A 27736-nucleotide genomic window follows, 5' to 3' on the forward strand; every position below is an offset into this window, starting at 1 on the left:
TAAAATGTTGTTTTAGCCTCAAGGTTTTAATTTTTTTTTTTAGGGCTAATAGGATTTTTTTTTACAATAAACTGAGGTCCATTTTTTCCTGAGTGCGCCAATACTCCTACATGTAATCGGGAAATATTTTTCAGGTACAGTGCCATGTTCAGAAGGCAAGGAGCGCCAGATTTTACTGTTATGCAGGTTTTTTTACTGTTATGCAGGTACAATGACCCACTGCGGGGAGCCCATGAGGTGCCAGAACAGCAGACCCCGTCATACATGACCCCAGTTTACAAACTTCACCTCTCAATGAATTGATTTAGGGTGTGTCAGTGAAGAAAAAATAACTACATTTTTACCACAAAAATTTTGTTTTAGTCCCAGATTTTACAGTTTTACACAAGAAGTGGGTAAAATTGGCACCATAATTTGTCCCACAATTTGTACTGAACGTGGCAATACCCCTTATGTGGCTGTACAGTGCTACTTAGCCATATGGAGAGACTCTGGAGGAACAGAGAGCTATTTGCCTCTTGGAGCGCAGATTTTCCTAAAACAGTTTGAGGACTCCATATACAGAGCCCCTAATTTGCTAGAACAGCATAATCCCCCCTCAAGTGACCCCATTTTGGAAATTATACCCCTTTGGGAATTTATCTATAGGTGTAGTGATGATTTTGACTCCATGGGTATTTTCCAGAAACGAGCAGCAATGAATGTTGTTGAGTAAAAATTGAAAACTGCTGCTGTAGTGACCATTACGTTGAAGTCACCAGTACATTATGCCCAGCCCATGCTTCTGGAGGCATGCACCCGTAAGTTAGGCGGGCTCTCATCGTTTCAGAAATGCCAGACATGTGGATGCTATATGTGATTTAGGTACACTGTGGGGCTCAGAAGGGAGGGGGCATTTGGATTTGGGAGCTATTTTGTTTTTCCAGAGCCTTTGTACTACCAGTAATGTAGACGCCCCCTATATTTCAGTTAACAGATGGCAGACCTGAGTGATGGCTTGCTTTTTTTGTGGACTGAGTTGAAGCCTTTATTGGGAATATTTGACAATATTGGACGCTGTCCCGGCCAGTGACAGACGTCCCGCTTACCGCGTGCCAGCCACTAGTAGAAGACGGTAAGGGCACTGCGTGTAAGCTGTTGCCAGCGAGGTGAAGCAGAAACCTGCAGGACCTCGCGTGACGTCACGGTCACGTGTAGGATCACATGACTGGCTAAGGAGCGCTGAATAGACCACACTAATGTCTTGCGCGTTTCGGAATTCGCGGATTCCTTTCTGCTTCACCTCGCTGGCTACAGATTACACGCGGTGCCCTTACCGTCTTCTACTAGTGGCTGGCACGCGGTAAGCGGGATGTCTGTCACCGGCCGGTACAGCGTCCAATACCCACGATATCATCTTGTGTTTGGAGCATTTGGAAATTTATATTCCTACCTGTGTTGCCGCATGTACCGGTGCTCTTCTATTGGATCCTAGTAGCCAAGAACTTTCTACTGCTCAACGCTTTGCTCAGACAAAGGTATTTTTGGATCTGTGTATGATCTGTCTTTAGTAGTTACTTGGCTTTTAATTTTAATTATTTTTTATGGCTATTTTACCATTGGTGCAGGCATTGTTGTGCATGTATTGTGGATAAAACCTACCGTTGTGTAGGTCTTTTAGATATTTTGGATTTTTAATCATTTTCCTGCAGGCATCTTTGTGTGTGCATATTTTACTTTATTTTTTTCCCGGATATCCTTCTAGCGCAAATAGTATTTTTATTATAAATGATTTGTGTATCTTTTGGACAAACTAGGTGGTTTTGTCTATTATTTGCTGCTTAGGATTCCGATGTATAGCGCTTAGCGCCTCTGATACTTGTTTCATTTGTTATTTAATTTGTATTTGCAGTTTTGAGTTAAAGCTATGCTTGTGCTCTGGGGCGGCCTGTGGGGGGGGCTTCATCAGTATGGCTTATAACTAGTCACTGATCCCTCAATCACCTGCCCCCTATTTTACATACTGAATATAATATGGTTTGGGGGAAAAAAATCACATTCAGCAGGCAGGCGGCTGCGCTGTAGCATGATCGCGTCTATAATATCCATATAATTATTTTATTCAGCGATATAAATTTCTTCAGTAACAATCTCAAAATGGCGATCCGATAGATGCTACTGCGCAGGTGCTGCCAGCGCCATCTTGGCTGAGACAGGTTTTTTTCTCTAGCAAAATAGCGCACAGTAGCATGAATTGACGATGGCGCCATTTTGGTAGAATTTTTTTTCTACAGAAATTTATATCACTAAACAAAACAATTAAATGGATATTATAGATGCGATCATTCTACAGCTCAGGTGTTGTCGTCTGCCTACTGAATGTGAATTTTTTTTCAAACCGTATTCTATTCAGCATATAAAATAGGGGGGAGGTCACTGAGGGATCAGTGACCTGTCATAAGCAGTTCAGATGAATATGTAAGCATAGCACCACATAAAGAACCCCCTTCCCCACAGGCCGCTCCGGTACATGAGAATCTCATTAACTGAAAACTACAAATACAGATTAAATAACAACCACCAGACGGATTTCATCACCCAGGTATCATTGTAATCAGTATAATGACGCCAAGCTGACACTGTCTGTAGGTTACTCAGCACAATCCTGTTGACAAGTTTCCTTTAATCCCATAAAAATGTGACTCAAACTAAAACCCCGAGAGAACCACCCACTATAGTGAGGCAATTTGGAGTCTGTTCAGGTGGTGCCCATCTATTTAGACGTTTGCAGAACTGCGGTCGATCACACTTTTGTGCCAAAAAGACACCTAAAATGATGGGACACTGCGACAGAGACAAGATGGAGTTCAAAGTGACTCCATTTGCCTCATAAGTGATTGGTTCCATCAGGGGCTTTGTCTGAATTGCGGTTTTGGGGATTTACACAGAAACCCCAGAATAAGTGCTTAGTGGACATTGCAGGATAAATGAGAACCTTATTCTGATTTTTGGGACGTAGAATGAACATATAGACAAATAGCCTAAATAGGGTCCTGTTAGTATATGTGTTACGCGTCGGGTTCCTGCCTCTGCACAGGAGGAAGCCCGAGCCTTGCCTTCTGCGATCTCCCATTCTGTTTCGGCGGCAGAGGAGGCTGCTCAGCAAAGGCGTCGAGCCCGGCGTCTTGCTCAGGCAGGTGCTGTCAGGTTGGTTGCTGCTGCTACCTCTGGTTCAGCTTTAGCAATCCGCATTAGCCAGCAGCGAGCAGCTCCAGAGTCTAAGTCCTTTTTGTAGCCTACTGAGCATGCCCGTGGAACGACCTCTCATTGGAGCTCAGAGGTCACATGCTCAGGTCCTCAAGCAGCTCCGATTGGACTATCAGGAAGGTCCTGGAAGGACGCTGCTATAAAAGGTTCGCATGGCCGCTCGGCCATGCACTAGTATAAACTCTTATTGTTTATTGTGCGTGTGATGATAGATGCATGTGTACAGGTGACTGACTCATTAAGATTCCTTCCCTCTGGTTGTGTATGTGTATAGGGCACTCGAGTTAGTCAGCACATACTAGTGGCTCCAAGTCACAGCACTTTTCTCCGCGCCATATTGTGCCATTCAGCACAAGGCAACTCAGTACTGCAGTAAGTAGCTGCAACTGCCAGTGTGGCGCCATGCACAAGTCATGCGCTTTCTTTACCCTAGTCAGGGAAGTTAGTGGCGTCTGCCAGAGCGGTGCAGTGAACACTTAGTGCACTATTACTCCAGCTATTATCCTGCTGACTCCGCAGCTGCGGTATCGAGCACTAGTGTGTCTAGAAAAAAAATTCAGGATTGAGAGTCCTCAGTAGTTGATACCTTTTAATGGCTAACTGAAAAGATGGTAACACATTGCAAGCTTTCGAGACTACTCAGGTCTCTTCATCAGGCTAGACTAATACAAAATCTGAAGTCACATATTTATGCACAATACAGCCTAGAAAAAATGCAATAGATGAGACAAGTGACGTGAAGCAGAACTATCAATATGGGAGAGGGAGAAGCATAAATATAAACATTGGACCAGTTCATAGATAAGGAGTCCGGATGTTTTATGGTCCTCTGATTGGGGTCTAGTTTTAAAAGGAAATTCCTTAATTGATGTAAAAAGATATAAAGTGCTGGAATGAATGTGTCGCATGGATTTATGTCTTTTTACATCAATTAAGGAATTTCCTTTTAAAACTAGACCCCAATCAGAGGACCATAAAACATCCGGACTCCTTATCTATGAACTGGTCCAATGTTTATATTTATGTTTCTCCCTCTCCCATATTGATAGTTCTGCTTCACGTCACTTGTCTCATCTATTGCATTTTTTCTAGGCTGTATTGTGCATAAATATGTGACTTCAGATTTTGTATTAGTCTAGCCTGATGAAGAGACCTGAGTAGTCTCGAAAGCTTGCAATGTGTTACCATCTTTTCAGTTAGCCATTAAAAGGTATCAACTACTGAGGACTCTCAATCCTGAATATTTTTCTATCCACTGGCTAACACGGTACAAAGATATACATCTTTCCTGTATCAAAATAGTGTGTCTAGAAGGACTCTAACCCAGTGTCTCAGGGACAGAGTCCTGTGACTATACACTAGCACTCACACTGCCGAGCTTTGTGAGTATAAACAGGCTACGGCATTTATATTTGGCGGTTGTGCAGGTCTACCTCTGTATTATACCGCCATGTCACGTCCGCCATTACTGAGCAGCAGTTAACACCTCTGCACGGTGGACCCCGGGCTGCGAACGCACCTAAGTCCCATCTTTATTATTTGGTGCGTTCTGCCAGCCCCTAACAACATTTAAGTATATCTTCAAATAAAGTTAATTTTTACTGAGATAATACAAAACAAAAAAAACACTAATATGTAAGAACAATTAAGACCTCAGACTGCAGAGATGACAGGTAAGTATAAATTAATTTTGTGTTAGTTTTAAGTAGTGTTAATAAATCATAATTCATTACAAGAAAGTTATTTTAGAAATTAGAGACCCACATGGAAAAAAGGTACAATATCCTAATGTGACAACTTGCAAAACTTCTAGAGTGAACCCACTGTGTCATAGTGACGAACCTCCCCCGGGTGAGCTAACCTAGTGAGGACCACCCCCTATACAGGGAGCATCAGTGGCAGACCCAGGGAAGACTATCACCGCGACGGCGGGTACCAAGGGACGACCCGTAGGAGACACACGAGGCAGAAGAGGGTTAGGTGTCCTGGGGAGAGAGGGCGAGACCGGGTACAGGAGCCAAAACGGAACTGAGAGAAAAGATCAGGCAGACCACTAGGAAGAGGTGCAGGAAGGAAAACGAAGGCTAGCGAGGACTGGAGCAGACGGGCACTAGAGGGAACACAAGAACGGAAGGAGTTAAGTAACAAGGAGTATGGAAACGCCGGGTACACACAGGGAACCGGGAGGTATGGAGAGACATGAACCATGCAAGGGCCTAAATCACAGGGGTGCACAAGTGATAATCAGGCGCCTCCTACAGGAAGAGGCTGCCTGATATACCCGGTATGTACCGCAAAGCTTCCAAGTCAGGATACTCCCGTGGCAAAAGGAAGCAGAGACACGCGGCCTTAGCAACCTAGTGCGCATGCGCATATGACGCGATCCAGGAGCTGGCCACGAGACCGGAAGTGAGGACACCTGGCGGCGCGCTCCCGATACAGAGACACACCGGGATGCCGAGGCTGGGTCAGAATGGTGAAGCGGTGTGACACCTAAATTAAACCTACATAGACCTGTCTAACAAAAAAGATAGTATATTGTATACTCTTAGTGATGAAATGTGTACGCAAATCCTGATATAAAAATACGTTTCCAATAAAATCATCTTAATCCATAGGAAAAGTAGCTTGTATTACTATGGTTCACATCCATGAGGCATGTAATATGAAGTTCCAAAAGTAATAATAAACTGCTTATAGACCAGTGCTATATTTAATGGAGCAAACACCTGTCCAAAATCAAGGATCTAGCTCTGGATGAAATAATCATCTAAGTAGTGTTCTCTAATATCATCTACACGAGCGACTAGATAGCTATGTTGTGATGACATCAGTTATGTCACTGGCGCAGGCTAGGGGGCGCTATCAGGGGGCACGTGAATGAGCACAGGGAGTGAAGGAGCAAGGCATGCAGTGTGCTAGGACCTGACAATAAGCAGTGAGCACAGGACCTGGTACTAAGCAGTCACGTGACCAGGGGGCGTAGTCACCACGCGTGAGCACAGGGAAGGCAACTGAGTGCACAGAGTGCAGGGCACAGACAGTAAACGTAGTCAAAGGAGAGCCGAGGGTCAAAAGCCAGAAGGGACTGTAGTACTTAGAAATAAGACAAAGAGTAAATGGAGACAAGCCAAGGGGTCAGATAAGGCCTGTTTCACACTTCCGTTTTTGTGTCCGCCAAACGGATCCGTTTCCGTTTTTTTGACGGAAACTGATGCAAACGGATCCGTTTTTTTAAAAACTGATCCGTTTTTTTGACGGATCCGTGGTAACCGTAATGGAAGTCTATGGGACAAAAAAAACGGATCCTGCAAAAAATGGCGGATCCGTTTTTTTACGGAAAACAACGGATTTTGACGGATTTGAAAAAACGGAAGTGTGAAACAGGCCTAACCAGGAGGGACAAGGCAGTACAAAGCAGGATACAAAGGAAAAAGTCAGGAGACAAACCGGGTCATACACAGCAAAGCACACAAGCGCAGAGGCAAAACGATTACGGACAAGTAACCTGGGTCAGCAACCACAAACCGAGTATATACGAAAGTATCACCTACACCAAATCTAGGAACTGCCAACATTAAATTGCCAACTCAGAGCCAAAGAGAGGCGAATTAAGATTAACGCTGACCTGACCAGGATGGAGACGGCACCATCCTGTCCAGAGTCATGACACGTGTCTGAGAGCGCAGACTTCCAAATACTACAGATTATAGAAAGTACAATTGCTCTTAGTAAATCATATATTTTAAAAGAACAGGCACAGAGCTGGGCACATGGGGATCAAAGTACACAATTGAAAATAGTTGAGCATAAAGACACTTCAAGGGACAGATAAACATTTCAAATTTACAAGATTAGACCCTGTGACGTGCGTTTCGCTTAGTGCTTCCTCACACCTTTTCGAAATGTTCAACCTTTAAATTTGTACTCCTTTAAAACAGAAAATGATACCACACAAAATTATAAACATTTTCGGAATTTCAGGCTGTGTGCCTACCATGCGATTTTTAAGCATTTTTGCCGCGATTTTCGGCGCGAAAACGCTGCGAAAACGTTTAAAAAACTCGTACAGAACGCCCCCCATGCATTCCTATGGCATTCTGCACATGCTGTGCTAATGCTGCGCTTTTTTCTGCGGCGGAATCGCATCGCGGAAAAAACGCAGCATGCTCATTCTTTTTGCGGAATCGCAAAGAATTGCCGCGATTCCGCACCCATAGGAATGCATGAGAATCACTTACTTCCCGCATGTGGCTATGCCCACCATGCGGGAAGTTAAGCGTCTCATGTGTGGATGGTACCCACGGTGTGGAGGAGAGGAGACTGTCCTCCAGGCCTTGGGTACCATACCCCTGTAAAAAAAAAAGAATAAAAAAAAAAAAAATCGGGGTATATTTACCTTCCGGCGTCACGCGCAGCCTTCCCGGGCCTCAGCGTTCCCAGTAATGCCTTGTGGCAAGGACCTGTGAAGACGTAGTCTCGCGTTACTCTAGCGGTCTCGTGAGATCACTATAGCAACGCGAGACCAACGTCATCACAGGTTTCGCAAGGCATCGCTGGGAATGGGAGCGTCGCTGAGGCTGCGCGGGACCTCGGAAGGTAAATATACCCCAATTTTTTATTTTTTTATCATTTTTCACATTCTATCTTTTACTACTGATGCCGCATTGGCAGCCTCAATAGTAAAAAGCTGCTCACACTTGTCAAACACTATGTGTTATGCTTCAAATCGCTTGGAACGTGCTTGAATTTCGCTTGCGAAAATCGCGGCATAAACGCGAACATAATCGCGGTAAAATCGCGCGGGAAAAAAAGCACGCATTTTCTGGGAAGGAGTCCGGTTTTGAGTGTCCGGTTTAAAACGCTACGTGGGCACATAGCCTCAACATCTTTTTCTATTTATTTTTAGAACATATAAAAAACCTATTTATTAATTTTTTATTTTTTTTTAGACTGGATCACTTTTGAAATTACTTTGAGGCGCATGTACTGTAGAAAATTTAACTCTTAGTATCAAAAAGCACATTCAAGAAGTTTGTTAACCCTTTAGGTGTAACACAATAACAAAAATGTTTTTTTCCCCACTAAGAGTAATAGGAATAAATAGACCCCACAATTTATTTTTAAACTTGTCATAAATCTGATAATACTGTATGTATTGTTGCACACTACTGTCTGGGCACATGGCAGGGCTCAGAGTGGAAGGAGCGGTATTTTGGCTATGGGAATGCAGATTTTGGTGGCATAATTTGTTAATACCATTTGCAGATCAACTACAAGAGCTACAGAACTGTAGAAAGCCCGATAAAGTGACTACATTTCTCTATTGGAATTCATAGGAGTAGTGACTATTTTGACACCACAGGCACTTTCTGGAAAACTGCACATAATTGATTTTGCAGAGTAAAAATTGTAAATCTGTCATTTTAGCGCCCGATACATAGTGCCCAGCTCGTGCTTATAGAGACATGCACACCATAAATGTTTAAGTGGGTTCTTCTCAGTACAGCAATGCCAAAAATATGGACACTAACAGTGTTTGGGCATATGGCAAGGCTCAGAAGCGAGGGGGACATTTTGTCTTTGGAGAATGGTATTTGCTTGATTGGTTGTTGCTTTTCAAGAATCATTGAGCAAACCCTCTAGTTTTCCATTGAAAAGTGATGGATCTGAGTAGGGGCTTGTTTATGAAGGATGAGTAGAAATTTTTATTTCTATCATTTTGACCCACATATAATTTTTGGTGGTTTCTTATTCCGATATCAGGGAGGTGTTTTGTGCAAATAGTCAAATTTCGTGGTCTACTGGTTCGTGCTCTGAGGTTTGTTAGATTGTGAACTGTTTTTGTCTTAGTAAACCAATTTTTCTACATAAAATATTCATAGAAATTGCAATTTATCGAGAAATTTAAAAATATAATTAAGGATTCTTTATTAAATATTTGGTTTTATTCTTGGCAGATGACTGTACCTGGAGATCAGAGGGACATCAGACATCTTCAGTTTTTAAATCAGATGACCTTGATATCACACAAGATATAACTGAAGTGAATGCCATTACTCCAGATATTTCATCATCCCTTCACAGCAAAGATCTATCATCTGATCCTTCTAAACAAGACTTATCTCCAAATGCTTCAAAAACTATTAAGAAAAATCTAACCCACAAAAGAGGCGTTAAAAATCCAATTGCTCATACAAAAAAGAAGCCATTTTCAAATTCAAAGAATGAAAAATGTTTTTCCCGTAAAAGTTTTCTTGTTAAGCATCAAACAATTCACACAGAAGTGAAAAGATTTTCTTGTTCAGAGTGTTTGAAATATTTTAATCGGAAATCACACTTTGTTATACACCAGAGATCTCACACAGGGGAGAGACCTTTTTCATGTTTAGAATGTGGGAAATGTTTTGTAAGGAAGGCACTTCTTATTAGACACCAGAGAATTCACACAGGAGAGAAGCCCTTTTCGTGTGCAGAATGTGGGAAATGTTTTAATCAGATATCATCTTTAGTTTGCCATAAGAGACTTCACACAGAGGAGAAACCTTTTTCATGTTCAGAATGTGGGAAATGTTTTGCAAATAAATCAAATCTTGTTATTCACCAGAAAACTCACACAGGGGAGAGGCCATTTTCATGTTCAGAATGTGGGAAATGTTTTACACAAAAATCACATCTTGTTCTTCACCATAAAACTCACATAAGGGAGAAGTCATTTTATTGTGCAGAATGTGGGAAATGTTTTAATCAGAGATCAGATTTAGTTATCCATCAGAGAACTCATACAGAGGAGAAACCTTTTTTATGTTTAGAATGTGGGAAATGTTTTGTAAGGAAGGCACGTCTTATTAGACACCAGAGAATTCACACAGGAGAGAAGCCCTTTTCATGTGCAGAATGTGGGAAAAGTTTTAATCAGAGATCAGATTTAGTTATCCATCAGAGAATTCACACAGGGGAGAAACCTTTTTTATGTTCAGAATGTGGGAAATGTTTTGCAAATAAATCAAATCTTGTTATTCACCAGAAAACTCACACAGGATATAAGCCATATTCATGTTCAGAATGTGGGAAATGTTTTCCAAGGAAATCAAATCTTGTTATTCACCAGAAAACTCACACAGGGGAGAAGCCTTTTTCATGTTCAGAATGTGGGAAATGTTTTACAAGTAAATCATATCTTGCTACACATCAGAGAACTCACACAGGAGATAAGCCTTTTTCATGTGCAACATGTGGGAAATGTTTTAATCAGAAATCAAATCTTGTGAAACATCAGAAAACGCACGTAGTGTAGAGAAACCTTTTTCATGTTCATGTTAGACATCAGAAACCTCACACAGGAGAGAATCCGACATTTTGAATATGGAACACTTTAACCAGAAATCATAGTTATTCACCAGAGAAATCACACAGGATTATTGATCAATATGCAGGAAATTTTGGGCAAATAAGTAAAGTCTTATTAAACACCAGAGAACTAACACATGGGAGAAGCCATTTTCATATTCAGAATGCGGGACGTTTTTTAGTCGCAAATGGCATCTTCTTGAACATCCTAAATCTCACACAGGGAGAAGACATAACCATACCTAAAAAGTAATAAATGGTTGACTTAACAGTCATTTTATTGACCATCAAAACAACTCAAACTCAAATATATTTTTGACAAACGGTACAAGAAAGCACATAACAGACAGTCATAGTAATGACAAATATGTAAACGAGAATGGGATTGTAATAGATATGTTACCTAAAAAGCAAATCAAATGCAATATTCTATCTGCACTGAATAGTTCAGTTATATATTTATATATTCACTACGTGGACAAGAGTATTGCAAACTCCCTCTGCAAGAAATTGCCCTACATTTCCTCCTCTTCTTCTTAACCCACAATCTCACATATCTGTCTGTGATTACAGTTTCCTATAATCCACGATCTGCGTGTGTGAACAACGTCTTTATCTTTTCTATGTTACAGTAATGAACATGTTCATATTGTAAATTGCTATTTACATCTATAATCCATTCCTTCTTGGTAGGAACATCTTGTGTGATCTATTTTTTTTAAATCACTTTCCGTGTTAAGTTGGGAACTGATTCCCTTCTCTATCCCCCAATACACATATTATTGGGACTAAGGGGACTTTGATTTTAAACACTTATTCCCTTGTCTCAATAACCTGACACCCACAAATTTACATTTTATAGCAAAATAATTACATATTATACGTGTTCCCCCAACATAATCTGACATTTCAGAAACTCAGGGTCCTTTTTGTTACCCATCTTTGGCAATACCTCAAGCGTTAAATAATTGCCAAATTATTTGTTTTTAGAAAGTAGAGATACTTGTCTGGGTATTCCAGACAACTGCTCTTCTTTCATTGGTGTTACTTCTTTCTCCCATTTACTTTTTGTTGGAGCAGAAGTCGGCCAATCATGTTTTCTCATTATGGCATTATAAAGCCTGGATACAATTCTCGTATTACTGCAATTTCTAACTAACAAAGTTATAACTGTTAGTTTATTTTTCAAAAAATATGTCCCCTTTTCTCTCTAAAAGGCTTGAAATAACAATTTCACCCTTAACCAGTGAACATTTTCTAGATTGAATAAGAACTCTTAAGGGGGTTTTACACTAAGCAATATCGCTAGCAATATCGCTAAAACGTCACTGGTTTTGTGACGTTATAGCGATATTGCTAGCGATATCGCTATGTGTGATACTTACCAGCGACCGGCTCCCCCGCTGCTCATCGCTGATCGCGCGAGAATGTCCGGCTCCATTTCTCGTCGGGCGCTTCCTGCTGAGACTTCCTGCTGTGACGTCCAGCGACGCGTGGAGGCGGGCGGGAGGACGCAGGATCGCTGTGTGTGAATGGTAAGTATCGTGCGCTGCGTCGCTGCTGCATCGCTGTGAGATCTTTCTGTATGAAAGCTCACTAGCGATCATTTAGCGATGCACCAGCGATCCTGACCGGGTCGGATCGCTGGTTGGATCGCTGGTGCATCGCTAAATGTAAAAGGGCCTTTACTCCTCTATCGTCCTTATCCTTCTATTCTCTAGCAACTTAGAAGATAACAAACAGTAAAAAAGAGGCTATGTTGAAGCGCTTCTGAATGAACGCTGAACACACAAAAAGGATACACAAAAGGATGTTTGCAATCTGATCTGCATACCCATAGTCCATTCCTGCTTTGTCAGCTGGCGCTTCTGTTTTTGTTTCAGTTTTGTTATTCTCCAACAACTCTGATATTATATATACCTTTTGCCATCTAAAGTTCAAATTTTCTCAATTTAAAATATGTTCTAAAAATTACAAGGCATGGAACTTGATGAGTCGCCCATTTCATCCAAACCTGATTCATAAGTTTCCAAGTTCCCAGTTATGCAGCCATGAAATAGACAAATACATTCAGAATTCCCAATCCTCTCTCATTATTTCTAGACATTTCTTGAAATCTTTATTAACCTCAGCTCTCTACATCTCAAAACAAGGTCCTTTAACATATTTTGTGATTTTGATTTTTTTTTAGTATCCAAATTGGGATATTTGTCCCCATGGTCCTATAGTAATGGCTTTGCTAATTACGATTTGTTCAAGAGTTCAACTGAATACATCTAAATGTTATCAATTTATGTGCAAGAAACAATAAAAGTCTGACCTCACTTTTTTCCACGTGTCCAGGCTAAATTTTATTTACAATTGTAAGTAGGACCTCTTAACACTGTCAAATGCTTTTGCAACATCTAATGAGAATATAGTGGTTAGGCGTCGGGTTTCTCCCTCTGCACAGGAGGAATCCCGAGCCTTGTCTTCTGCAGTTTCCCATTCTTCCCTGACAGCAGAGGAGGCTGCTCAGCAGAGACGTCGATCCCGGCGTCTTGCCCAAGCCAGTGCTGTTGGTTTGGTTGCTGCTGCCACCTCTGGTCTAGCTATAGCAATCCACACTGGCCAGCAGCGAGCAGCTCCTGGGACTAAGTCCCTCTTTCAGTCCACTGAGCATGCCTGTGGGACGACCTGTCATTGGAGGTCGGAGGTCACATGCTCAGGTCCTGTTGCTGCTCCGATTGGACCACTAGGAAGGCCCCAGAAAGCTGCAGCTATAAAAGCCTCTCATGGCCGCCCGGCCATGCGCTAGTATAGAATTATGTACTGGTGTGTGTGTGATGATGGATGCATGTTTCTGGTGACTGACTCATAATTCCCCTCCCTTGGTTGTGCATGTAATAGGGTCATCGGAGTTAGAGTCAGCGCCTAGTAGTGGCATTGCCTAAGCACCACAGTGCATCCAGGTCTCCACACGTGTAATCACCAGAGTGTGCCATCCTGCACAAGGCACAACTGTGCCGCATATACAGCAGAGTCCGTCAGCGTGGCGCCGTGCGCCATTAGTGCGCTTTCCAGAACCTAAGCTTAAGCTGGTTAGTGGCGTCCGCCAGAGCGGAGCTGTATGCACTTCATGTGATTAATCTATTAGCGTAGCCTCTCCTGGTGCCTCAGTTGCGGCGCCGAGCGTTAGTGGGTCTAGAGGGGACTGTAGCCCTGTGTCTTTGGGGCAGAGTCCTGAAACTGCACACCAGTGCTCACCTTGCCGAGGTCTGTGAACATAACAGGCTACAGGGTTTATATCCCACGTTAGCGAGACTCTGTGAAGCAACAGAGTCCACCTCTGTACACACCAGGTGACGTTAACCCGCGTGTGTTCATCTGTTATACCGCCATATTGTGTCTGCCATTACAGCAGCAGGTATCTCTGCACAGTGGACACCGGGCTGCGAACGCACCTTAAACCATCTTTATTGTTTGGTGCGTTCCGCAAGCCCTTAACATTATACTAGCGCCAGGGTCTGGCTAGTAATGGGGGACGAACAGTGACAGCAGCGGTAAATACAGCATCTGGAGGGCAGGTTGGCGTCTCTCGAGCGTTCAGCCTCAGCTGTGGATGTTACCGCGGTCGCTGTTCAGGCAGCCACGGAGGCTGCCTCTTGTGTGTCCACTGCCATCCCTGTCCCGACTATGTCTCGCCTCCCTTTGCCCGAGAAGTTCTCGAGTGATAGTGCTTCTTGTAGGGGTTTCATGAGGCAGTGCGCTATACAGATAGAGCTGCTGGCTGCACGAATCCCCTCCGAGCGGGCGAAGGTGGGATTTGTCATTTCCCTCCTGTCAGGCAGGGCTTTGGAGTGGGCCACACCGCTGTGGGTGCGCGGTGATCATGTGGTATAGAATGCTTCACAGTTCCTGGGCACTCTGAAGCAGGTCTTTCTGAGACCACAGGTCACCCATGATTCCACGCTCCAGCTGCTGGCATTGACACAGGGCTCATCCTTGGTCAGTCATTATGCCATCCAGTACCGGACTCTGGCCTCTGAGCTGGAGTGGCCGGACAAGGTCCTCATTCCGGTGTTCTGGAGAGGTCTGGCTTACCATGTGAAGGACGCCCTAGCCACCAGAGAGGTTCCCGCCACACTGAAGGAGCTTATTACCGTCTCCACCCGTATAGACCTTCGTTTCACGGAACAAGGGTTGGAGCAGTCCCAGTCTGGCCAGAGGCACCTACTTTCTCTAGACCTCTGGAACCTCCCGATCGTGTGTCCGAGTCCCAAGAGGCAATGGAGGTTTCTCGTGCATGATCCAAGTCTCAGTCCACTCGAGTACCCGCGGTCTGTTATCGCTGCCGGCCCTAAAAGACTTGCATCTGTTCTCACGCAAGTTAGTTCTGAGGAAGCTTCACAATGATCATCAGAATATGGAGCCGCTGAGTGACATCAAGAGAGAGACATTGAAGAATTTGGAAGATCTTGCTGAGCAAGACTCTCCAGAACATAGTAGGTTTCCATAATCAATATTACCCAGATCTACGAGGTTTCCCCCCTTGTCCCTTTGTCCCGCTGTTGACATCTTTACCGGTCTGGTATTGGAGAATTTTAAAAATCTTTCAAAAAAACGCAGATATGATAATCTTACAGCTAAACAGCGGCTAGCCATTACACAAATGCAGTCTATACCAGATGTTGTGATTAAACCAGCGGACAAGAGGGGAAACATCGTGATCTGGCCCAATATCTTATATGAACGTGAGGCTTTTTGCCAATTACGTGATTCCAACACATATATACTAAGCTTTCTTTTAATCCTATGTCCTCTTTCTCGGTGGAGTTACAGCGCATCCTGTTTGATGCATTTGAACAGACTGTTATTCCTTAAAAAATTCTTGATGGTCTCGTCACCACATCTCCCAAGGTTCCCACGTTCTATCTTTTACCTAAAATCCACAAAAATGCCCTCAACCCCCCGGGATGTCCTATTTTGTCCGGAATTGGAGGACTGTGTGACTCCATCTGAAAATTTATAGATTTTTATCTCAAACCAATTGTCGAGGCTTTACCGTCTTACGTCCGTGACACAACTGACGTTCTGGTACGGGTTGATGGCATACTTGTGGATGAGAAGGTTATATTATTGCCGACGTGGAGTCCTTATACACCTGCATCGACCATTCACAGGGTCTAGAGGCGGTCCGGTTTTTCCTTGGGACCTCCGACCTGTACAGCCCTATGTGTGAGTTACTCCTCGAGCTCATACACTTTGTCCTGACCCACAACTTCTTTGTTTCCAATGATGTATTCTATTTAAAGAAGCGTGGCACTGCCATGGGCTCGGCCTGTGCGCCCGCGTTCGTAAATCTATTTCTGGGAGAGATTAATTTTTTGGGACGCGGGCGCGCCAGCCACCTCCCGTGTGCAGTGCTGGCTCAGATATATTGATATTTTGATGTTGTGGGACGGGACTGTGCATGAGCTCGAGGACTTTATGACATGCCTGAATGACAATCCATTTAACATTCATCTCACCTATTCTTTCCATCCCACTAGGATTGATTTTTCGGATATTACTTTGGAGGTGGATGGTTCACGTAGGATACATACCGACGTGTTACGTAAACCCACCTCAGTTAACTCCCTTATACATGCCAATTCTGCGCACCATCCTGCCACTATTAGGGCTGTCCCGGTCAGACAGTTCCTGAGGATGAGGAGAATTTGCTCCTCAGATGCATCTTTTGAACGTCGCGCTAGTGACCTCAAGGACCGCTTCCGGGCCCGTGGATATAGTAACAGGTCTATCCGGGCTGGATACGACAGAGCAAGGAGGACTCCATGCGGCAGCTTATTACATACTGGGAACAAACGGGAGGCGAGTGGTAATGGGACCATACACCTCATCACAACTTATAATCATGAGTGGTTCAGTATGCAAAGAATCATCAGAAAGCATTGGAATGTACTCAGGGCTGAACCCTCCCTGGGGCCAGTTTTGGGTGATTTTCCCTCCATGACTGCCAGAAGGTCCAAAAACCTGAATGACATTTTTGTCAGAAGTCATTATATCCCCACTCTAAGTAGTTTCCTCAATACACGAGGTCCTACTCTGGGTTTTTTTCCATGAGGGCACTGTCTTGCCTGCGCCAATGTCTTTCGCTGCTCCATATTCACGTCCTCTGATGGATCTAGGACATTTGACATTCGCCGGCGTATATTGTGCGGCAGCACCAATGTGGTATATTATGCCACTTGCGGCTGCCCCATGACATATGTCGGCCTTACTACCTGTGAACTTCGTGTGCGGGAGCACGTGAGGGACATTGGCGCGGCCAGGACAGTGTCCAATACTTGTGAAATGAAAAGTCACTTTCGGGAATTTCACGATTGTGACACAAAATCTCTTAAAATTAGGGGCATTGATATTCTTCAACTAGGCATGAGGGGTGGAAATAATAAAAAATTGCTCTCAAAATTGGAGGCGAAGTGGATCGTCACCCTTGGAACAATGGTCGCCAAGTGTCTGAATGAATCCCTGAGCTTTAGTTCATTTTTATAATCATCTTCTCCTCTGTATTGTTCATTATTTTAATCTTCAACATTTTTTCTTTGCACTTTATAGTACCAGCATAGCTTTGGGTCGGTGGCACCTTCTTTATCTGACATTCTGGAAAGACGTTGCTTTGATTTTGCCCTGGATGAAATACCTACTTCTCTTCTTCCCCTGATGGAGACATCATTGTGACAGCTTATACTTTGATATGTTATAACTATTAGTGTTGTTATGCACTTTATATATTGCTGTATTTTTACTATTGGTGCCTGTCTATATTTATATATATACACATGATTGCGTTACACCTATGGTTCCATTTACCTCCTCTTCTCCTTTTTTTCTTCCCTCCCCCTTTCCCACTCTCCTCCTCTTCTCTTCAGTAGGTTTTTATTTAGTTTATTATAGCCGGTGCGTGTGTGCGTTGCTGCACGCTCCTTCTGCACGCAGACAGGCGTCTCTATGTCCTCTGCGCGTGCATTTTCATGCCCACGCGTGGGCGCTGAGGCATGACACTGTGTGTGCTGTGTGACAGGACATGCCGTGCGCTGCGCGCATGCACCGCTTTCGTCTTCCCTTTGGGCTCACTGTAGCACGTGAAGCTGCATCGTCACTATTTGAAGGTCCTCAACCTTCAGCTTAGATCATCCCCGTGAGAAAGCTGCACCTGAGGCAGTGAAACGTACGTGGGGCTTCTCTCTAATGGGGCATTCCCTCCTTCATTGGCACCTTGGTAAGCCTGCTTAACCTTTTACCTATGCAACATTTTGTCACCAGTTGATATATTATTGTAACCAGGCTATACCTATAGACTTTTTGCATTGGACCTTTCTTCCAATGCCTTTACTATGGAGGGCTTACCCCTATTCCCATAGCGCTACTGTCTGGCACCTTCTTTTTGATATCTTGTGTTTAGTGATTTTTTTGTATCTTGTAATGTATTAATAAAATGTTGATATTTTTATATTGAATAGCACTCGTTACTTCCTTATTTCTCCTGTTTTCATTCAATTTGAAAGTGAGTGCAGTGACTTGGGGGATTTTTTTGCATTGTCACATGGCAAGCTATCCCCTTGAAGTGTTACAATGAGTCTGGGTTCGCATATAGGGATCCAAGTCCCTGTCCGCTCGAGCACCAGCGGTCTGTTATCGCTGCCGGCAGTCTGGTCACCTTACCAAGCCCCGTGTCTGGTGGCTGTTGGGGGAGGCCTACTAGACACTACGATGTTTTCCTCCAAGCTGTCCTTTAAGGGGACACTTGAGTTCGACTCTTCCACTCTGGCGGTGGAGGTTTGCGTGGATTCCGAGGTGGAGGTCAATTTTATGTCATCTACCTTCGCTCAATGGCACGCAATTCCTCTGGTTATACTACCTCAGCCAGTCACCATCAGAGTGGTGAACGGTGAGACACTACCCTCCCAGATTACCCACCAGACCATCCCGCTGATACTCTCGGTTTCTCCTTCCCATCAGGAGACGTTATCTCTTCTTATCATGCCCGAGGGTATCGATCAGGTCCTCTTATGGGTCCCCTGGTTGCGTTATCACTCCACCCATATAGAATGGTCCCCAGGGAGAATTCTCGGTTGGAGTAAATCCTGTGAGGGTAGATGTCACAGGGAGTGCATACAGGCTGCCTCCACTGAGGTTCCCGCAGATCGTTCCTCTCTCCCCAAACTCTATCAACAGTATGCAAACGTGTTCTCCAAGAAAGCATCGGAGAGTCTTCCACCGCACCGCCCCTATGACTGCTCTATTGACCTCTTGTCTGGTGCTGAGCCTCCCCGGGGTCGAGTCTATCCCCTATCTCTCCCGGAAACAGAGGCCATGTCTCTATACATCAGGGAGAATCTGGCAAGAGGATTCATTAGGAAGTCGGTGTCACCTGCGGTGGCGGGATTCTTCTTTGTTCAAAAGAAGAATGGAGAACTATGACCCTGCATCGATTACAGGCATCTTAGCGCCATCACCATTAAGAATAAGTACCCCCTGCCCCTGATATGGGAACTGTTTGATAGGCTACGGGGAGCAAGGGTTTTTTCCAAACTAGATCTGCGGGGGTCCTATAACCTGATACGCATCCGTGAGGGGGACGAATGGAAGATGGCATTTAGCACCAGGGATGGCCATTATGAGTACTTGGTCATGCCCTGTGGCCTCTGTAATGCTCCTGCCATCTTCCAAGACTTTGTAAATGATATCTTTCAGGATATGCTCTCCACCTCGGTGGTTGTCTATCTGGTTGATATTCTCATCTACTCTCCAGATATGGACTTCCATCGGAGAGAGGTTTGCAAAGTCTTCGACCGCTTACGGGCAAACTCCCTCTACGCCATGCTGGAGAAGTGTCTGTTCGAACAGGAGTCCTTGCCTTTCCTGGGCTATATCATCTCTACCCAGGGTATGGCTATGGATCCTGCCAAACTGCAGGCGGTAATGGACTGGCAGGAACCCCACTCCCTCGGTGCAGCACTTTCTGGGGTTTGTTAATTACTATCTCCAGTTCATTCCCCACTTCTCCTCCTTGGTAGCTCCCTTGGTTGCCCTCACTAAGAAGGGAGCAAATCCCAAGTTGTGGTTGGAACAGGTCTCCAAGGCCTCCTCCTCCATCAAGTCTCATTTTGCTAGCGCTCACATCCTACATCGTCCCGATGTGGATAAACCCTTCATGCCTCTTCCGTCAGTGCAGGAGCGGTCCTCTTCCAGAAGGATGCTCAAGGTCGGTTTTCAAAGATCTCTTCACCGGGGAAAGGAACTATTCCATCGGGGACAGGGAGCTACTAGCAATGAAGTTGGCCTTCTCAGGGTGGCGACACCTCCTGGAGGGGGCTTGGTTCCCTTTCCAAGTGTTTACCAACCACAAAAACTTGGCATATCTGCAGACAGCCCGGCGGCTAAATTCTCACCTGGCCAGATGGTCCCTGTTCTCCCGGTTCCATTTCACACTATTTTCTCTCCGGTGAGAACGTCCATGCCGATGCTCTCTCCCGCTCTGTGGTGTCATAGGAGGAGGAGGAGCCTCAGCTGATTGTCCCATCCGAGAGCCTGATGACCGTGGCTCCGGTCGCCGTCGAGTCGGTGTCTTCGGGCAAGACTTTTGTACCTGCCCGTCTGCAACCGGATGTCTTCTCTTGGGCTCACTCCTCCAGGGTGGGTGGACATTTCGGTACAAAGTGAACATCTGAGCTCCTGGCGAGGACGTACTGGTGGCCACATGTGGCCCTTGACGTCGGAGACTATTCGGGCGTGCATCTCCTGCGCCCAGAATAAGTCTCCTCAGCCACGACCCGCTGGGTTGCTTTATCCCCTGCCAGTGGCAGATAGGCCCTGGGAAATGGTCGCCATGGACTTTGTCATGGGTCTGCCCAGGTCCCAGGGCAGCACGATCATTTGGGTTGTCACCGACCATTTCTCCAAGATGATGCATCTAGTGCCTCTTTCATGCCTACCTTCTGCACGGACCTTGGCAGCGTTGTTCATCAAGCATGTATTTCGCTTACATGGTATGCTGGACAAGATTGTCATTGACCAGCGCCCCCATTTCACGTCTCAGTTTTGGAGAGCTCTGTCGCTTGCTCTGCATTGAGCTAAACCTCTCTTCAGCCTATCATCCTGAGACAAACGGGTTGGTAGAGAGGGCCAACCAGACCCTGGTCACATACCTACGACACTTTGTCTCTGCTAGGCAGGAAGACTGGGCATCTTTGCTACCATGGGCAGAGTTCGCTGTGAACAACGCTGTGGCCGACTCCACTGGTCAGACTCCATTCCTCCTTAATTACGGCCAGCATCCGCGACTCTAGGGTGGCAGACTAAGCAGTGGAGGCATGTGACATTTGGGATCGCACTCAGGATGCCAACTGGGCATCCAAGGAGAGAATGAGGTCTTCTGCTGACGCACACCGACATCCCGCTCCGACCTTTGCCCTCGGCGACTTAGTGTGGCTCTCCGCCCGTAACATCAGGCTGCGGGTTGAGTCCACTAAGTTCGCGCCTCGCTATATAGGTCCCTTTAAAGTCCTCTAAAAGGTCAATCCGGTGGTCTACCGCCTGGCCATCACCAACACCTTCCACGTGTCCCTCCTTAAGCCCGTACACATGTCCCAGTTTTCTGAGTCATCTGCCGGGACATCGAGCTTGTCATTGGACGAGAACATCCGCACTCCTCTGTTCATCGCGGCCTTCGAGCGTAGCGAGGCTCAGGGGGGAGGGGGGTAATGTTAGGCGTCGGGTTTCTCCCTCTGCACAGGAGGAATCCCGAGCCTTGCCTTCAGCAGGCTCCCATTCTTCCCCGCCCGCAGAGGAGGCTGCTCAGCTGAGACGTCGATCCCAGCGTCTTGCCCAAGCCAGTGCTGTCGGTTTGGTTGCTGCTGCCACCTCTGGTCCAGCTATAGCAATCCACACTGGCCAGCAGCGAGCAGCTCCTGGGACTAAGTCCCTCTTTCAGTCCACTGAGCATGCCCGTGTGACGACCTCTCATTGGAGGTCGGAGGTCACATGCTCAGGTCCTGTTGCTGCTCCGATTGGACCACTAGGAAGCTCCTGGAAGGCTGCAGCTATAAAAGCCTCTCATGGCCGCCCGGCCATGCGCTAGTATAGAATTATGTACTGGTGTGTGTGATGATGGATGCATGTTTCTGGTGATTGACTTATTATAATTCCCCTCCCTTGGTTGTGCATGTAATAGGGTCATCGGAGTTAGAGTCAGCGCCTAGTAGTGGCATTGCTTCCAGGTCATCCAGGTCTCTCCACACGTGTTAGCACCAGAGTGTGCCATCCTGCACAAGGCACGACTGTGCCGCTTGTACAGCAGCATCCGTACACCATTAGTGCGCTTTCCAGAACCTAAGCTTAGGGTGGTTAGTGGCGTCCGCCAGAGAGGTGCTGTATGCACTTTGCGCGATTAATCTATTAGTGTAGCCTCTCCTGGTGCCTCAATTGCGGCGCAAAATGTTAGTGCGTCTAGAGGGACTCTAGCCCTGTGTCTTTGGGGCAGAGTCCTGTGACTGCACACCAGCGCTCCCTTTGCTGAGGTCTGTGAGCATAACAGGCTACGGCGTTTATATCCCACGTTACGTTAGCGAGACTCTGTGAAGCAACAGAGTCCGCCTCTGTACACACCGGGTGACATTAACCCGTGTGTGTTCATTTGTTATACCGTCATATTGTGCCCGCCATTACCGAGCAGCAGGTAACATCTCTGCATGGTGGACCCTGGGCTGCGAACACACCTTATACCATCTTTATTGTTTGGTGCATTCCGCAAGCCCTTAATAATAGCTCTACCTCTAAAGTTATCTGATGGCATCTGAAGTCTAAATAAGAGACTTATAAGAATGATATTGGTGTATTTTTTTTTTTAGGCATGAAGTCTGTTTGATACTAATGTATGATATTGAATAAACTAATCTATTGGCCAGAACTTTTTACAGTATCCTGACATCAGCTCTCAAAAGGGACGTCTGAGTGAATCCCATATTTAAGCAAGACCATAACAATGGCTTCTGGCATTCAGGCTGGTAAAAATCCTGAGATTCATTAACTCCTTCACCCCCCCATGCCTGTATTCACCTTCATGACCAGGCCAAATTTTACAATTCTGACCAGTGTCACTTTACATGGTAATAACTCTGCAACACTACAACAGATTCCATGTCGGGTTTGGAAAGATGCTAATGTGCCTAAACAGTGGAAACTCTCCACAAGTGATGCCATTTTGGAAACTAAACTCTTCAATTAACTTATCTAGATGTGTGGTGAACACCTTGAACCCAAAGGTGGTTCACAAGAGTATACCGTAGAGCCGTGAAAGTAAAATAATCACATTGTTTTCAATAAAAATGTTTTTAGCCCTAAATTATTTATTTTAACAAGGGTAACAGGACAAAATGGAACCCAAAATTTGTTGTGCTAATACCCCATATGTGGGGTAAGTCTATTGTTTGGGTGCACAGTAGAGCTCAGAAAGGAAGGAGTGATGTTATGGAACTCAGACTTTGCTGGAATGGTCTGCAGGTGTCGTGATGTTTGGAGAGCCTCGGATGTACTTAAACATTGGAAAACCTCCACAAGTGACCCTGTTTGGAAACTAGCCCCATCAAGGAATTTATCTAGATGTGTGGTGAACACCTTGAACCCCCAATTACTTCACAGAAATTTACAATGTTGAACTGTGAAAAGGAAGAAATTATATTTTTCCCACAAAAATGTTTGTTGTTTTAGCCACAGTTTTCTTAATTTTACAAGGACAATGATAGCAGGAGAAAATGGTCCCTAAAATTGATGCATTTCTCCTGAGTAAACCGGTACCCCATATGTGGTGGAAAACTACTTTTGAGGTACAGTGAAAAGGTCAGAAGGGAAGGACTGCCATGTTATTGGGCAGATTTTGCTGTTATCGTTTGCGAGTGCCATGATTTACTGGGGGAGCCCCTGAGGTACCAGAACAGCAGAACTCCCTATAAGTGACCCCATTTTGCAAACTCCATCTCTCATTGTATTCATCTAGGGGTACAGTGATCAAAATGACATCGCAGATGTGTAACAGAATTGTATACCATTGGGCAGTGAATAAAAAATAATTACATTTTTACCACCAAAATTTAGATTTAGCCCCAAATTTTACATTTTCACGCAGGGGAATGGGTAAAAATTGCACGAAAATATGTCCCACAATTTCTGCTGAAAGTGGAAATACCCCATTTGTGTCTATGCAGTACTGCATAGCCATTTTGCAAGACTCCAGAGGGACACACCACTATTTGCCTCCTGGAGCGCAGATTTTCCTAGTTTGCATACTCCATATACGTTGTAGTGCTCAGCTCATGCTTCTGGACATACTGTGAGGTGCCAAGGGGAGAGGTACTAGAAAACAGGTATATTTCTCCCCGTTTCATTTCATATGTCTCCCTGTACTGATGATGAAGCCAGTTTATTTCACTGTAATCCAGTCCTGGTTTCCTTAGTGATCAGCATGGAAAGGACTGGTAGTTCCCCCTCCACTTATTCAATCCAGGTTTCTGGTCTCCTGACTGGTCCAGCTGATATAATCAGAAGGAGCTGGGAGCTCTCAGTCTATCTCGCCTGCTGAGCTGGGAGCTGACACAGTAAGATTACATGGACTTGTTTGCTGTTATATAGGTTTATTTTGTAGTTAGCCTGCTATTGTTAGTTAGTGGCCAGACGGCCTTAGATGTCTTATTTCATGTTTGGCATGTGTAACATTGAATAACAAGTGTGCACAATAAATATGCTGTGTCCATATTCATGTGGAACCTGCTAGCCTGCTGAAGTGACTTCATAGCCACACGCTTGTGCCAAAGCAAAGATCCCAGCTGAGCTATCTATTCCCCACAAATGGTGTTTCGAATGCGGGCACTTGTGGCTGCTGGACTGTGACTGCAGAGAAAACGCTGTGTATGTCCTGGCTGAAAGCTTCTGCGCTTTTGAAGAGCCAAGAGTCCAGTAATATGGAGGAACTAGTGAAGCAGTTATTGCAAGCAAATGTGCAACAACAGCAGACTAATGCTTGCTTCCAGAAGGCTCTGGAGCAGCAACACCAGATGCAGCAAGAGCAGTTGGAGGCAATAAAACAGGCCTTGGTTCGGCAACCCCGAGATGAGGGAGACCGTGCACAAAGCGCTGCTAGCGCGCAGAAAGCCGTACAGAAGACTTTGCTTAAAATGACCGCAGATGATGATGTGGAAGCATACCTCACCGTGTTCGAACGTATTGCAGAACGTGAGCACTTACCGCTGGACAGATGGGCTGAGGTAGTTGCTCCATTTCTAAGCGGAGATCCACAAAAGGCCTATTACGATCTGAGTGGAGCGGATGCTATGGACTATATCAAACTCAAAGGCGAAATCCTGGCAAGGCTGGGAGTAAACACGTATGTACGCGCACAGAGGGTGCATTTATGGAATTTTGTGGAGCATCAGCCAGCCCGCTCACAACTGCATGATCTCATCCATCTAGTAAAAAAATGGCTGCAACCAGAGGCTTTGACGTCCGCACAGATGGTGGAGCATGTTGTTCTAGACAAGTACCTGCGGTCCTTACCCGCTAAGATCCAGAGGTGGGTTGGACAGGGTGACCCAACTACCGCTGACCAGTTGGTGAATATGGTCGAACGCTACAATGCTTCTGAAAGCCTACTCCAAGGGACGTTAGCACCCCACTGGCTCCCCAAGAAATCGCTGGAGAGTCCTGCGAAACCTACTTCATCTTCAAAAGAAGAGACCGTCACAATGAAGGGTAGCAGACCTACAAAGGACTATGGAGGCGGTACGGGCTCACATCAAGCCAGCAGACCTCGTCTGGGATCTCCATCGAGGAGACAAGGGCCTATACAATGTTGGCGATGTCGCGGGCTTGGCCATGTAGCAGCTAACTGCCCAATGACTACAGAGCCAATGGACTGTAATGCTATGAGGCGTCTTTCGTTATATGTGCAGTCAGTCTGTGTGGCGGAGACCCTCATGGGAAATGAACAACACGTATGCCACGTCGAGGTTGACAGTTATAGTGTGAATGCCGTCTTGGATTCCGGCAGTCAAGTAACTTTGGTACATGCCAGTTTGGTGGACTCTAGCCCCCTAACGAACTTAACTGTGGGCATTAGTTGCATCCATGGGGATACTAAGAACTACCCCACTGCCTGGGTTACTTTTGCCACGCCAGTAGGGACCAAAAGACATCAGGCGGCAGTCATAAAGTCTATGGGACACAGTGTAATCCTGGGGAGAGACTTTCCCTTATTTTGGGACTTGTGGAACTTCAAAAGTGGCATGAACCCTCTAGTTGAAGACGGTACTCCGGAGCTAGCCCCTGAACCATTGCAGCAAGACGACGGAGAACCCATCTCAGAGGAAGTACTAGAATCTGCGGACTCTCCTCTGGCTGTGTATGCAGGCGAGGCAGACCAGCTAGAGGAGGTTTTAGAAATGCCTGATCTTGAGGTGGCCCGTGGTAAGTTCGGGACCGCTCAACACCAGGATCCTACTCTAGCAAGGGCGTGGGAAAATGTAAAGGTCTCCGAGGGAAGACCATTGTATCCAGGGGCTCAAAACGAGTTCCCACACATGGCGGTGCAGCAGGATATGCTGTATCACATAGACAAGGTGCGAGGAGTGGTGGTAGAACAACTAGTGGTACCTAAGTCCTTTCGCCAGGTAGTTTTGGAGTTGGCACATAAACATCCCTTGGGAGGACACCTGGCGGTAGAAAAGACAAAACACCGTATTCTGCAACATTTCTTTTGGCCGGGTCTAGTGGGAGACGTGACCCAGTACTGTCGGTCATGTCCTACGTGTCAATTGACCGCGCCTATGTCACATTTTAGAAGCCCCTTAGTGCCCTTACCAATAATAGAGGTGCCCTTCGAGAGGATAGCAATGGATATAGTTGGTCCGTTAGTTAAATCTGCCAGGGGTCATCAGTACATTTTGGTAGTATTGGATTATGCCACTCGTTATCCCGAAGCAGTGCCCTTGCGGAATGCCAATGCAAAATTAATTTCAAAGGAGCTGGTTAATATGTTTTTCCGCACCGGCATTCCGAAAGAGATACTTATGGATCAAGGGACCCCCTTTATGTCTCGTATACTTAAGAATTTATGTAAACTACTAAAAATCTCCCATTTGCGTACATCAGTATATCACCCTCAGACTGACGGTTTGGTGGAGCGCTTTAACAAAACCCTAAAGGGAATGTTGAAAAGGGTGGTGGATAAGGACGGGAGAGATTGGGATGCCCTACTACCATACCTCCTGTTCGCTATACGTGAGGTACCCCAATCCTCCACAGGCTTTTCACCTTTTGAGTTGGTTTATGGGCGTTGTCCTAGAGGCCTGTTAGATATTGCCAAGGAGACTTGGGAACAAGAGGTGACTCCTTATCGCAGTGTAATTGAACACATAACACTTATTCAGGACCGAATTGCAGCAGTTATGCCAATAGTTAAAGAGTGTTTAGAGCGCGCACAACTTGCCCATAGCACGGTATACAACCGAGCGGCTAAAACACGAGTCTTTCAACCCAGAGATAGGGTGTTGGTATTGGTACCTACCGTAGAAAATAAATTTCTTGCGAAATGGCAGGGACCATACGAAGTGCTGGAACGAATAGGTGAAGTAAATTATAAGATACACCAACCAGACAAGAGAAAGCCCGAACAAATATACCACATAAACTTGCTTAAGGCCTGGCGGGACAGGGAGAGTCTGGTGGTAGGAGCTGCCCTTGAGGATGGGCCTCGAGGGGCACCACCTTCTAAGGTAAAGGACCCCCAGGTAGCTCCGCCAGAAGTAGGTATTGCAGACGCTATCTGAAAGCCAAAAGCGAGAGACCAGGGAATTCATACAGAGGAACGCAGATGTTTTCTCGGAACTTCCTGGCCGGACTCGCCTAATTAAACATGACATTGTTACTGATCCACAGGCGCGGGTACGGCTAAAACCATATCGAATTCCGGAGGCTCGGAGACAAGCCATTGCCCAGGAAGTGAAGAAGATGTTAGAGCTCGGGGTCATTGAGGAGTCCCGGAGTGATTGGGCTAGCCCTATCGTACTGGTGCCCAAACCCGATGGGACTATCCGATTTTGTAACG

The 27736-nt window shown here is 45.4% G+C and overlaps 1 protein-coding gene across 1 annotated transcript in view; it reads left to right on the plus strand.

Moving 5' to 3' along the window:
• Window positions 1–27736, plus strand: part of LOC141053011 (uncharacterized) — a 109728-nt gene that overhangs the window by 14856 nt on the left and 67136 nt on the right. Inside the window, exon 7 of the mRNA XM_073550340.1 lies at window positions 9207–10534. Coding sequence (XP_073406441.1) covers window positions 9207–10534 — 1328 coding nt within the window. The remainder of the gene's footprint in view (window positions 1–9206; window positions 10535–27736) is intronic.

Source organism: Dendrobates tinctorius, unplaced genomic scaffold, assembly GCF_039654945.1.
Source record: "Dendrobates tinctorius isolate UK_male_01 unplaced genomic scaffold, ASM3965494v1 ptg000164l, whole genome shotgun sequence".
Taxonomy (NCBI): Eukaryota; Metazoa; Chordata; class Amphibia; order Anura; family Dendrobatidae; genus Dendrobates; species Dendrobates tinctorius.